General features: G+C 49.2%; 2 protein-coding genes across 2 annotated transcripts; both read left to right on the top strand.

The window, feature by feature from the left end:
- The first annotated feature begins 582 nt into the window (after nt 1-582).
- Nucleotides 583-4,038, top strand: LOC136513551 (protein NETWORKED 2A-like). Its single transcript, XM_066507531.1, is given in 3 exon segments — nt 583-1,211; nt 1,313-1,680; nt 1,682-4,038. Coding segments are annotated over 3 exon segments (2,673 nt in total). The 5' UTR covers nt 583-1,117; the 3' UTR covers nt 3,893-4,038.
- A 7,138-nt stretch (nt 4,039-11,176) lies between these two features.
- LOC136510066 (GATA transcription factor 25-like) lies at nt 11,177-12,494 on the top strand. Its single transcript, XM_066504639.1, has 3 exons — nt 11,177-11,674; nt 11,757-11,933; nt 12,022-12,494. The coding sequence occupies exons 1-3, from the start codon at nt 11,177-11,179 to the stop codon at nt 12,400-12,402; spliced, it is 1,056 nt and encodes a 351-aa protein (XP_066360736.1). The 3' UTR covers nt 12,403-12,494.
- Nucleotides 12,495-13,515: the final 1,021 nt, after the last annotated feature.

Here is a 13,515-nt window from a genome sequence, read left to right as displayed (position 1 = left end):
GTACATAGCACATGCCCCAACCAATCCCTTAGATTTATGAAGCAATCTGATTGGAAGAGAGAAGATGGCCTAATTTTCCTTTTTTTTCTCAGTTTCACATCCTTTCCTAAGCTGTGTGTTAATATTGATGCTAAAAACTATATGACTTATATTAAGGAACGGAGGGAGTAAATAATTTAACTAAACCAATACCTGGATATTGATATATTTACATTATAAAAACTTTGTTTAAGTTAGAAATTTGGATTTATTTAGATTAAAAAAGTGAGCTACAATTTAGAACGAAGGTTACACAGCATACCGTACTTGCTATACGTAGAGTAAAACACCCTCCAAAATGTAGTTATGTCCTGTTCGGAATACAAGAATTTTTTCTATGCTTATGTTTTTTCTGTGAATGAAATTAAATTGATTTAAATTTTCTGTGAATGAAACTGTTTTTTATAAAATTCCTGTATGATACCTGTAAAATTCATGTGTTTTCGAATTATTTGAATCGTATTGTGCAGTCCACACAAATTGGGAGAAGTACTGAAGTCGACTGAAGACAGCACCGAGCGGCGCCGCCCTCCCTTTGCCACATCGGGCCACCTGCTGAGGCCCCCCGCAGGCGCAGCGGCGAGGAAAACACCGCCAGTCCACCACCACCGTGCCGCCCCCCGCCCGCCTCGTGCGCCGGCGGCCAGCCACGTGCGTCGTGCGGCAACACAGCCGACCGCACCCGCCGGGCCACGCTCGGAAACCACCACAAACGAGCCCATGCCGCCCGCTTCTCGCGCCCCGCCATCCGCACCGCCGGCCGCGGGCGTCGCGCCCAGCCGCCCGCCCGTGAACCACCACCAGCTCGCCTGGCCGCGGCAACCGCACGAAAGGAACCACCCCCGCCCCCTCCCTATTTTGCCATGCCGCTTCCCCGCCACCGACCCTACCTCCCGCTCTTCTCTCCCCCGGCCCCCCCGCGGCTCGACCCGACGCCACCACTATTTTCGCCGCACGGCGCACCTTCGCCACGTCTCGGCTCCACTCACCACGTTGCGGCAAGGGTGCGGCCTACGACGCGGAGTAGGAAGAGGAGGGGGGAGCGGGCGGCCGCGCCGCGGTGTGACCCGGGCCGGCTATGCTGCAGCGCGCGGCGAGCAACGCCTACTCCTGGTGGTGGGCGTCGCACATCCGCACCACCCAGTCCAAGTGGCTTGAAACAACCGTCGGCGGTAAGCGGTCCCATTTATTCAGCTGTCATCCCCCGTCGTATGGCGAGTTCGTATTGCACATTGCTCAATGATTGTGTTTTTTTCTTTCTTTTGCTGCGCAGAGATGGAGGACAGGGTAAAGTCCATGCTCAAGCTCATTGGGGCCGACGGCGATTCGTTCGGCAAGAAGGCAGAGCTCTACTTCAGAAGCCGGCCAGAGCTCATCAGTCACGTGGAGGAGATGTTCAGATCCTATCAGGCCCTTGCCGACAGGTTTGACCGGATATCCAGTGAGCTGCACAAGGCCAACCACACCATTGCCACCGTGTTTCCGGACCAGGTGCAGTTCTCAATGCAAGAGGGGGATGGTGAGGGGTTCCCGAAGGCAATCGGTGGGATTGATCTCAGCAACTTCAAATTCCCTGCGCTGGAAGGCTTGTCCATGGGCTCGCAGAGCGCGAGCAGGGGCACCAGTCCGGTCCCCAAGAGGGGGGGCCCAGGCACACCGGAGGGTCACCTCCAACATGACCAAGGAGAAGGCGCAGGAGGAGATAGACAAGCTGCAGAAACAAATCCTGGCACTACAGACTGAGAAAGAGTTCTTGAAGACCTCATACGACAGCGCACTAGGCAAGTATCTAGACATTGAGAAACAGGTGGCTGAGTTGCAGGATGAGGTCTGCAATTTGCAAGATGCTTTCAGCACTGGTGTAGCCATTGAAGACAATGAAGCTCGGGCATTGATGGCTGCACAAGCCATTATGTCTTGTGAGGATACATTGGTGAACTTGCAGGACCAGAAAAACAGATCGACTGAAGAGGCGAAGGTGGAGCTCCGACGAGCCAATGAAGCAATTGAAAAGCTGAAAACCTTCAAGAATGAATGTGGCCTGCCTCATGCACAAATGGATGGACATGATCACCATGACTTAGAACTGGTGCCCTTCGAGGATGCTGATGATTCTGCTCTGAATGAGGGCAGGCTTAACCTCCAGGAAATATGTCAAAGAGTCAAAGAAATAATTGAATCTTACCCTGAGCTATCAGTTGCAGAATTAGCGGATAAGGTTGATCGACTTGTGGAAAAGGTGATCAACCTTGAACTTGCTACTACTTCACAGAATGCTCAGATCGATAGAATGAAGACTGAGATAGATGGCCTTCATGAGCGCCTGCATGCTTTGGAGCAAGACAAGGTGGCTTTGGTTGTTGATTCTAGTAACTTGGCTGACAGGTTGAGGAAAGTTGAAGAAATGCTGCAAGAAGTACAACAAATTTGGAAGTCTGTACAAAATGGGTCTGAGAGCATTTGTAAACAAATGACTGAAGCCACCCATGAACTTACTGAATTCGTCGAAACATTACATGCTCCTGAGCAAGAAATCAGTGACTTCGTGGATTCATTGCGAGACTCCAAAGGCGATGCTCCTCTGGAAGATGACTCAGGACTAACAAGTCTTTCTGTGCAAAACGAGCCATCCAAATCTCTATATAGCACTACAAGTGAAATTGAGAAACATGAAGAAACCTCAGAAGGTCTTGTAGCCCAGAAACAGCTAGTTCCAAAAGAATCCGAAGGTGAGGGTAAGATTCTATTAGAAGATTATGCATCTGTACTTAAGAGCTACAAAGATACAGAGCAAAAGCTTTCAGAAATTGAGAAGAGAAATCAAGAGTACCATCTTGAGGCAATGTCAGAACTGAAGGAACTTAAGAGTGCCAATGCAACGAAAGATGAGGAGATCCACTCGCTTAGGCGCATGCTAAGTTCTTTGCAGAAAAAGATGAGTGCTTCTATTATTGAGAGTATAGAGAAGTCAGAAGAAACATCCAAGATAAGCACCAGTCCTACTACAGAAGACAAAGAGATTGCTAAGTCAGAAGAAACATCCAAGATAAGCACCAGTCCTACTACAGAAGACAAAGAGATTGCTGAGATAGAGGAATACATTAAGCAATGGCAAGTTGATGACTCGCTAGCTTCTTCGGTTGCAGAGGAGAAATTTAGAGTAGAAATTGACAGGGTCTTGGGGGAGAACTTGAACTTCTGGTTGAGGTTTAGCACATCATATCATCAAATACGGAATTTCCAAATATCCTTTGACATGTTGAAAACTGAGATGCACAGATTGAATGATGAACAGGAAGACGGGGGCACTTATGGCTTTGCTGGTAGTTATCAGGTAGCAAAGCTGGAATCAGCAGTACTAGAAAAGAAATTCAGGGATCTAAATACAGATCTTCAAGTTTGGATTGAAAAGAACGTGCTATTGAAAGGAGAGGTAGAGAACAGATTTTCATCACTATGCAGCATACAAGAAGATATATCAAAGATCACAACTTTGGATAAATGCGATGAAGTTCACTTCAACCCTTTTCAAGCTGCAAAATTCCAAGGAGAGGTGCTTAATATGAAACAAGAGAACAACAAAGTTGCTAAGGAGCTAGAAGCTGGGCTGGACCATGTAAGAGGCCTTCAAGTGGAGGTTGGAAGGGTGCTCTTGAAGCTCAGAGAGAATCTCGAGGTATCTATAGCAAGAAGCCACCGAGCCCAACAAAACTTCCGGAACCTGTCAACAAAAGCCGGGGTTCCCCTTAGAACTTTTCTGTTTGGCTCAAAGCCAAAGAGACCATCACTCTTTTCGTGCATGGGTCCTGGGGTGCATAAGCAACACAGTGGTTCAAAAGCTGGGCGTAGATGAGTACTGGTAATTTGTTTTTTGACATTTAATCCTAAAGAGATCTCAGTGTACATGAAAATTCATGTGACAAATGCTCTTAGGCCTTAAATGTAAAAGACCCTCATCTCCTATATCAAATTTGGTTTGTGATTGTCCACTCATCCTGCTTTGATACATTGTCTATATGATATTCATTTCAGAACTGAATTTGATGGAAGTATATAATGTATTAATGTGAAATTGTTTAAAGTGCTCAAGGTACTGGAAGAACCTCTGTTTGTGCCCCTGTTTCTCAATATCTTCAGTTGACAAAAGTACAGAACTGGTGTTGCATTGATGATGAGTACTCAGTTACAAAAAATGGTGCTGCAACTGTTTTGTAGTTGGCCTACTAAGACAAAGTTACCTCTTGTCGTGTGAACCTTTTGGGATCTTTAATGATATGGTGGGAGAGAACATAACTAACAGTGTTATGGATAAAATCAAACTTCCTGTTGTTTATCTGCTGGTATGCACAATATGGTTACATTTTTCAGTTGGTGAGATTCTTTTCAATAGCCATAGAAATGCCTTATCTGGTCTCCGGATACCGGTGTCAGAGGCGTGAGGGGGGGGGGGGGGGGGGGGGGGCGGTGGTGGGGCAGCGTGGAGGAGGCGGGTGCGCAGCGAGAGAGGGGCGGCGACGCAGGGAGAGGGGAGGCGGCGCTGGATAGAGAGGCTCAGGGAAGAGGACCGACGCTTAGAAGGGAGAGGAGGGGGATAGAAGGCCCTTGCCTGTTCTACTCTTGCTTAAGATTGAAAGGTTATATCGCCCCTGTATTTATAGTCCTGGGAGACTTTGCCCCTAAACAATCTAATCTTGTCCTCTAAGCAAAGCAGAGCCTATCCCCCCGGATCTGGATGTTGGCGGCACGGCGGGAGGCCGTTCCTCCGCTGGTCGCGCCCCCTCCTGGTGGCGCGGTCAGCCCAGACCTAGACGGCCTAGGCCCCCTCCTGGGCCCTTCATTGGACGTATGACATCTCTTCCCCCTTCTCCTGGTAGCGCGTCCTCACGCTACGACTTTGCATGATCGTTGATAGGGCTTGAGGAAGACGGCTGCTCCAACTCCTTTGTATGTGATCTTCGGAGTGGGGATCTCTGGTTGAGGTGGATTTGCTATTGGTGGAGAATTGTCGGGGTGAGCGAAGAACTCGTCAAACATCGTCTTCCAACGATTGGTCATGTTGCGGATGTCGAGGTCCTCCTTGGAACGTGCACGCTTGCTGTTGTTCGGACGAGCGTCGTTGTCCATCAGCTTGGTGGCGAGGCCGCTACAGGGAAGGCTGGTTGCGACGCTGCTTGTTGCATGGTCGCTGCGGGGTGCAACGAGCAACAAGGGTGCGGCGGCGTCGGGCAGCAGCGGGCTGCTGCTGGTGTTGACGGCGAAGAACTTGTCGCCCAGTTTCGCCAATTGATCGATGATGTTGTGGGCGCTGTTGCAGACTTTCTCTATGTCGATGATCTTGGTGGTGGTGGCGGCCATCGGATCGATCTGGTCTCCGTATACTAGTGTCAGAGGCGTGATGGGGCGGGGGGGGGGGGGGGCGGGCGGCTGCTGTGGTGGGGCGGCGTGGAGGAGGCAGGTGCGCATGGAGAGAGGGGCGGCGGCGCAGGGAGGCAGGGAGAGGGGAGGCGGCGCTGGACAGAGAGGCGCAGGGAAGAGGACCGAGGCTTAGAAGGAAGAGGAGGGGGATAGAAGGCCCTTGGCCTGTTCTACTCTTGCTTAAGATTGAAAGGTTACATCGTCCCTGTATTTATAGTCCTGGGAGACTTAGCCCCTAAACAATCTAATCTTGTCCTCCAAGCAAGCAGATCCTATCCTCCCGGATTTGGATGTTGGCGGTGCGGCGGGAGGCCGTTCCTCCGCTGGTCGCACCCCCCCTCCTGGTGGCGCAGTCGGCCCAGACCTAGCCAGCCTGGGCCCCCTCCTGGGCCCTCCATTAGACGTATGACATAAGCCAAGTCTCTTATCAAGTCAGGGCATTACTATTTCCTTGAAGAAGGCGGGGCATGTCATGGGCGAGCATGGTACAGTGGTAAAGTTTCTCCACTTGTAGCCTGTAGCTTTTAACACTGGAAACACTCTTTTTAAGACGGGAAAGATGTAGGACTGCTGCCGCCAGGGCTTGTGTGGAAGGAGGTTGCCAATATCTTACATTAGATGGACTTGATCAGGCATGTTTTGTCTCAATGCTTTAGAAAGAAATAAAATACAAGTACCTTTGCTGTTTTTTAATTTCTGAAGATTTTAGTAATTTCTAGGAGACGACATATGAGCTGTCAGTTATCAGATATGACTAGTCCTGTTCTATCCACAAAATTGTTACTGTTATCAGCTCCATGCACTGTTTGCTTTACGAGGAACAGTTTTGTTCATTCTTGTCTACCCATAGGCTTTCTCAAAAGCTCTTCTTTTTCCTGAAGTGCTTGGTCCTATTTCCTACCATTCTAAAGTCAAACTCAAATTAGGGCTTGATAAATTTTTCCAAATGGTGCATATCTTCTATATGGAGCTCAGGAGCTGCCTTGCAAACATCTATATGAACTATTAACTCTCTACTGACTTAAGCAATACTTGTCATGATTAATGAGTTGCTTAAATTTTTTGCTACAGAACTGGAACCTCATTGTACAGAAATGAAGATAATGCCTACCTGTTAACTTTAGAGTCTAGTTGAGGCTCAATTGCTCAAAGCTCTAGAAGCCAAGAAAGGAGGGTTTGAGTTTTACTCCTGACAAGAGTATCAGTATCGAACCACAGTATGTTTGTCTTCTACTCTCTTTTCCTTCTCCATATTGTACTTACTAGTCCTGTTGTGTTTGTAAGTGGATCCTTTTTCTTATTATTTGGGAAGTCGGGTGGGGAGGCCCCTACCTGTTTTCACTAGAAACATAAAAAAATTTTGTGCAAATGCATTTGAATGCATAATTACAGGTGTTAGATTTGAACCGATAGTGAAAGAAAGGTTACAAACAGATCAAAACAAAGGAAATTGCAGCCTCAAAGATGAGCAAACAAATGAGGTTCAACTTCTGAGTTTATCTTAGAGCATACAAATTTGGCAATTTATGATAGGATCATGGTGTAATAGCTCCTGCAGCCTGTCCTGTCCATTTTTGTGCCCATCTCTTTATCAAATTTCTTCTTGTTTCTTTCTTTGCTCTATGTTTCCAGAGACAAACCATTTGTTATGCAGTTTTCTCTTATCAATCCAACACAGTTATTCCGTCAATTTTTTTTTCCTGATTTCTTGCTAGCCAAATGTTGCAAGTGGATCCTGTTGACAATGTAGATGTGAGTTGCACATTTGTTTCTTACCTCATCTCTAATTTTGTTCTTGTCCTTTGTAAGTGGCTTCATTGACAAACCCAAAAGCACATTCAGAACTGCAGTCGAAAAGATAGGTTGCATGTGCAGCATAAGTTCCAAAATCTAGTCACTTATGTTTACTGTGTTCTTTTCCTTTTAAAAATAAAGAAGTGTTCTCAAGCTTTTGAAGAAGTGCTACATCATTCTCTTAGTGGGTTTCTTCGGAAAAGGAAAGCTAAGATTTCTTATTCATCTCTTGCTGAGAATTCAGTCTTAGTCGCGTTCAACAACAACAACAACATAGCCTTTCAGTCCCAAACAAGTTGAGGTAGGCTAGAGTTGAAACCCACAAAGAGCCTCAAGTCACGGTTCAGGCACTTCAATAGCTGCTTTCCAAGTACTCCTATTCAAACATAGATCTCTAAGTAAATTCCAAGCATTCAAATCTCTTTTTATTGCCTCCCCCCTATGTCAATTTCGGTCTTACTATACCTCTCCTCGTATTATTAGCTTGGCTTAGGACTCCATAATGCACTGGTGTCTCTGGAGGTCTTCTTTGGACATGGCCAAACCACCTCAACCAATGTTGGACAAGCTTTTCTTCAATTGGTGCTACCTCTAGGCGATCACGTATATCATCGATCCGAACTCGGTCCATTCTTGTGTGACCACAAATTCATTGCAACATACGTATTTCTGCAACACTCAGGTGTTGAACATGTCGAATCTTTGTAGGCCAACATTTTGCTCCATACAACATAGCCGGTCTAATTCCCGTTCTATAGAACTTGCCTTTTAACTTTTGTGGTACCCTCTTGTCACAGAGAATGCCAGAAGCTTGTCGCCACTTGATCCACCCTGCTTTGATTCTGTGGCTAACGTCCGCATCAATATCTCCATCCCTCTGTAGCATCTATCCCAGATACCGAAAGGTATCCTTTGTGTGACCACAAATCCATCGTAACATACGCATTTCTGCAACACTCAGCTGCTGAACATGTCGAATCTTTGTAGGCCAACATTCTGCTCCATACAACATAGCCGGTCTAATCCCCGTTTTATAGAACTTGCCTTTTAGCTTTTGTGTTACCCTCTTGTCACAGAGAATGCCAGAAGCTTATCGTCACTTGATCCACCCTGCTTTGATTCTATGGCTAACGTCCACATCAATATCTCCATCCCTCTGTAGTATCCATCCCAGATACCGAAAGGTATCCTTCTTAGGCACTACTTGACCTTCCAAACTCACATCTCCCTCCTCCTGTACAACTCCGCCAAAGTCGCATCTCATGTATTCGGTTTTAATTCTGCTCAATCCAAAACCTTTAGACTCAAGGGTCTGCCGCCATAACTCTAGTTTCCTATTTACTCTCGCCTGACTTTCGTCCACTAACACTACATCATCAGCGAACAATATACACCAAGGGGTAACCCATTGTATGTTCCTGGTGACCTTATCTATTACCAAGGTAAAGAGATACGGGCTCAAGGCTGACCCTTGATGAAGTCTTAGTCGCGTTCGATTAAGAAAATGTTATATACATCGAGTAAGGAATGTTTGATGTATCCGCACTTGCAAAAGGTCCATACATGTATAAACATGTTCAGTAAGATGTATTTTTATACCTTCTTCATTTCTTATGTGGAAATGTCACTGCAAGTCTGGAATCGACTTCTTTGTGTTTATATTAATGCATATTTGGTTGGAGCATATTTCTGTCTGCAAGTCTGAGTCTCGGAGACGTTTCTTCTTTACCCGGGTATAAGTGTCGGAGTCTCGGAGATGCCGAGGAGATGGAGCGAGGTTGCGAGGAGGACGAGCAAAGGTGGCAGAGAGACCGAACTGGGAAAACGAGGGGCATGAGCTCACGTGAGGCAGGCGTGCTTGTACCGCTGGCGGAGATGGTGAGGAAAAATTGAACTATGGTTCCTAGAACACACAAACTATATATATGATTGTTTAGATTTGGGCCAAAATACCTATGCTGAGCTTCTTTGGGCCTAATACTCGCATGACAGCTCAAATAATCGGGTTCCCCAACAGGTAACGGGGACGGGTAAACAGGGAATGTTCCCGTACCCGCTATACCCGTCGGGGATGGATTCTTGCCCATTTAGATGCCCGCGGGTAAAGATATGATCTCATTCCCGTCCCCTGATAGATCAAATACCCATCGGGTATCGGGTATCAGGGCCCCGTTGCCATCTTTAACCGCCAGAGGAGCAACAGATGCCAAACTGTCTCTGCAACTGGCAAAAGTGCAGCAACAGAGGCTAGGATATTAGCTCAAGATCGGTCAAAGGGGAATCAGAACCCCAATGCAAGGTATTGCAACTCAATGATGAGAGGGGCAATGAGTAAGCCTTTTTACCCTTACTGTGTGTTTGGTTGGTGGGATGGCGTGGGATGGGGTGGGATGATCCCACTTTTGCTGTTGTTTAGTTCAGGGGCGAACTGGAGATAGGACTGTTCCACCAACGAATATTCTCACTAGATGCCGTCGCTCTCGTCCCTCATTTTTCGGCGGACAGAGTCTGTCCCACCTAGGACGGCCTTCGCGGGCGGGCGGGCGGGCGCACGCAATACGAGCGCGTGATGGCGAGCGGTGGCGCAGGTCGGGCGGGCGAGCTCCGCCACCGGCTCCGGCACGCGGCCGGGTGGGTGAGCTCCGGCCCCGGCTCCGGCATGCTGCCGAGCGGGTCAGCTCCAGCCCCAGCTCCGGCGCGCGGCCGGGCGAAAGAGCGCTGCTGGGCGGAGAGCAGGTGCGCCCGGGCAAGCAGCGCCCCTAGCTCTGCCCTAACTCCGACGGGCGCTGCGCGAGCGAGCAGCGCCCCCAACTCCGGCGAGCAAGCAGCGCCCCTAGGATGAGCCGCGACGGGGAAGACGAGAACGGGCAACGAGAGGTGGCGCATGTGGGTGAGCTCCGGCACCGGCCATGCCGCGCGGTTCATCTCTGCCGCAAGCCATGCCGCGCGGGCGAGGAAGAGGCGGCGGCGGCGCACGTAGGCCCGGCGGAGCAGGGGGGAAGAGGAAGAGTGAGCGAGGTTCGGGAGAAAGAGATAAGGAGAGAGAGAGGAAGAGATAAGGAGAAGAGAAGGAAAAAGATTAAAAATAACTTACAAATGGGTCCCACTGGTCGGTAGCTCATCCCACTTTTTGTGTCTCTTAACCAAACACAAAATGGGTCGATCCTATCCCTCGTCAACCAAATAGAAAATGGAGTCGTCCCGTCCCATAAATCAGAGACAGGATCGTCCCACTCCACCTTGACTCCCAGCCAAACGCTACCTTAGTCTCCTGCCTCCAACAGGCTACAGTCCTATGCATTGCTTATTGTCACTAGCTGGCCAAGTGATTCCTTGTAATTCTTACATTACATACATACATTGTTATATCAACCACTCGAACTCAATGGCTCAAACCTTATCACCACTCAAAGAAATTTGGATTCATTCGACGATTAAATGCACAAAGCTGTAGCAGCGAATTTCATATGTTACCTGAATTGCACAAACCATACATACATGAAGACGACACCGCGATAAATCCTTTAACTAAATTCAGTTAAAGCAGGAAAAACGTTGAGTTTCTTTTTAAACATGATTCCAAATTCCAATTTTTATATTAGGACTTGTTAGCAAAGGAGAGTAACGTAGCTGCTTGGAGGGCTAAACAAACCTGCATTACGCTTCTGTGCGTCTCGGGAATTTCCGGGCGGCGACTCGCTTCGCTGGGTAAGTCCAACCGTAAAACTCGAAGGAAAGGAAGGGGCGCGAGTGCGCGACTCACGCGGATGCTGAATGCGTATCACCGGTGTCGTCGATTCATTGGACTCTGCTCTGGCGTATGTTTGGGCTGTGTAGTACTAGTACTGTATGCATACCTGGGGCATCGGCAACCTGGGCCTGGGACGCCTGCCCTCCCGCCCCGCCCCAGGGCCGGGCCTATTGAACCATGCACCAAATCTTCTCTTTTTATACCAACCCTCCTTCACTTGCACTGACTCCCCAAACACATCAGAGGGATTCACGCCCAAAAGCCATGTTCCATCCTTCATCCTCGTCGCCACCCAACTACAGTGACCTCTCCATGCACCATGCAGTGGGCTTCTCCTCTGCTGTGCCCACAGCTCCGACTGAAATTCCTCGAGGGGGTTTCTTCCACGGCAACGGTGGCTTGCTAGCACTTCCCAATGTTGCGCCGCCTCCCTACCCATCTTCCCTGCCTTCCTACTACATACATAGCAACATCAACTCGCATTTCCTCCCTATTCACCTCCAGTTGTCTGAACAGCTCAGCAGTAATGCCACCTTTTCTTGCTCGTCTCCTTCGGCTTCGGCATGCCAGTTGCCTCTTCCCCATGTTCCTTCTTCCCCTTCCTCATCTTCCGGTGACCTTTTGGAGTTCAGAACTGGAGCCATGCGGCGTGTCTTCAGTACTGGTGACCTCCAGGTAATCCAACAGACCACAAGCTGGTCTTATAGCTGGTCATAAACAAGTTTTAATCATTTCTCACCCATGTTATACAAAGCAGGTGATGAATGTCGCGGCGTCTCCACCACCGCCACCACTTTCAGGTGACCCACACGGCCAAGATGCAGGGGTGCCTTTCACTCAGAAGGTTGGCCGTTACAGCGCTGAAGAACGCAAGCAGAAGATTGAGCGTTACCGTACGAAGCGTAACCAGAGGAACTTCCACAAAAAGATCACTGTAATGATTTCCCGCACCACGCAATCTGCAAATGCAATTTCAATGTTTGCATGTCCTCTAATGCATCTGTTGCTCCGGACCTCTTCAGTATGCCTGCAGGAAGACGCTGGCGGACAGCAGGCCCAGGGTGCAGGGCCGCTTCGCGAGGAATGCCGAGACAGAGGCCGAGGCTGCTGCAGGCCACGAGAGGGAGGCCTCAGACAACTACAGCTACGAGCACTGTCACTACAGCGACCTCACCACTACCAGCAGCTGCTGCTACGACACCCAGTGCAGGGAAAGTGGCAAAACCACAACATTTGACGACGGCAAGTGGTGGTGGGAAGCGCCGGTGGCCGCGCCAGCTGCAGCCAATGGGCATCATAGGCACCATCAGTACCAGCAGCAGCTTCTTGATTTTGACATCGACATGGACATGGACGGAGATGATCTGTGGGCCAGCGTGGCTAACATGTGCTCTGGGACCTGATCGACCTGGGCCACGCGAGGGTCGTCTCCTGATTGGCGCTGTCTAGTGCGAGGAAGGCAGGGAGCAGCAAGCGGCGGCTGCCGGTGCCCGTTGCCGAGGCAGTGCGGTGGTTAGAGTGGCGTTGCTGACATTCCTGTGCCGTAGTGCATCCCCTGCTTCCTCACGTGAACACACGTAGCTAGAAAAGACGCCGTCCAAGAAGCTTCCTGATGTGGTATTATAGCTGCTTTAGAAGACACACAGCGAATGGCTCACCTGTCATTCAATAGCCACAGCAGGCACAGACGTAGAAGTTAGTCCTGTTGTGTTATCTAGTCGCTGTAGCAGCATGATAGCAGTAATAGGACTAAATGTATAGAGTTGTATAAATAGTTTGCCACTGCAACTCAGTAAAGAGAGTTTAAATTTGCCATCTACTATACAGGGCTCCGGCCAACGCTAGTATCTCTGCTGTGTGTGTATGCTCTGTTCTCCCTCATTCTACCTCTAGCCATAGTGTGTGGTTGGCTGTGCTCGGCAAGACTGGTAAGTGGTCGACTCATCTGAGCCGATGATCCTGTAGGCTAACAAGTGGTATCAGAGCCGTACAAGTACCGTTGCTGGACTAACCGCTGGCAATAACGGACGGTTCGGAGATGGACGATAATAGTGGCACTGCTGTGGCTACGCAGCCACGACAGGAGGTCGTTGTTCGCACGGTGCGGGAGGTCAGCAGCACCAGTTGGCCGTGGCTGACTCGCACCAACTATGGAGAGTGGTCGATGACCATTAAGGTCAAGCTCAGAGCCCGACGGCTCTGGAATGCTGTTGACAAGGGCACTAAAAATGAGGAAGATGACATGTTGGTGTTGGAGGCTATCATTGCTGCTATACCGGCGGAGTACAGGGAGTCGTTGGGGACGAAGAGCTCTGCTAAGGAGGCGTGGGAGGCTGTTGCGGCGATGCGCGTCGGTTCTAGCCACGCAAAGAAGGCGACGGCCCAACTTCTGAAGCAGGAGTACGCCAACCTCAAGTTCAAGGATAGTGAAATGGTGGAGGACTTCTCCCTCCGCTTGCAGACGCTCATCAGCAAACTGAAGAGCCACAGCATCGCCATCGACGAAGAGAAGATGG

The sequence above is a fragment of the Miscanthus floridulus genome, chromosome 16 (assembly GCF_019320115.1).
Source record: "Miscanthus floridulus cultivar M001 chromosome 16, ASM1932011v1, whole genome shotgun sequence".
Lineage (NCBI taxonomy): Eukaryota > Viridiplantae > Streptophyta > Magnoliopsida > Poales > Poaceae > Miscanthus > Miscanthus floridulus.
Note: the sequence above shows the minus strand (reverse complement) of the source record. Positions and strands in the feature narration are given on the sequence as shown.

Bases quoted from the DNA above. Each gene is read 5' to 3' on its own strand.
- LOC136510066 (XM_066504639.1), top strand. From the start codon at position 11,177: ATGCACCAAATCTTCTCTTTTTATACCAACCCTCCTTCACTTGCACTG. The intron at 11,675-11,756 runs GTAATCCAACAG...TATACAAAGCAG, and splicing joins TCAGTACTGGTGACCTCCAG to GTGATGAATGTCGCGGCGTC. The intron at 11,934-12,021 runs GTAATGATTTCC...GGACCTCTTCAG, and splicing joins ACTTCCACAAAAAGATCACT to TATGCCTGCAGGAAGACGCT.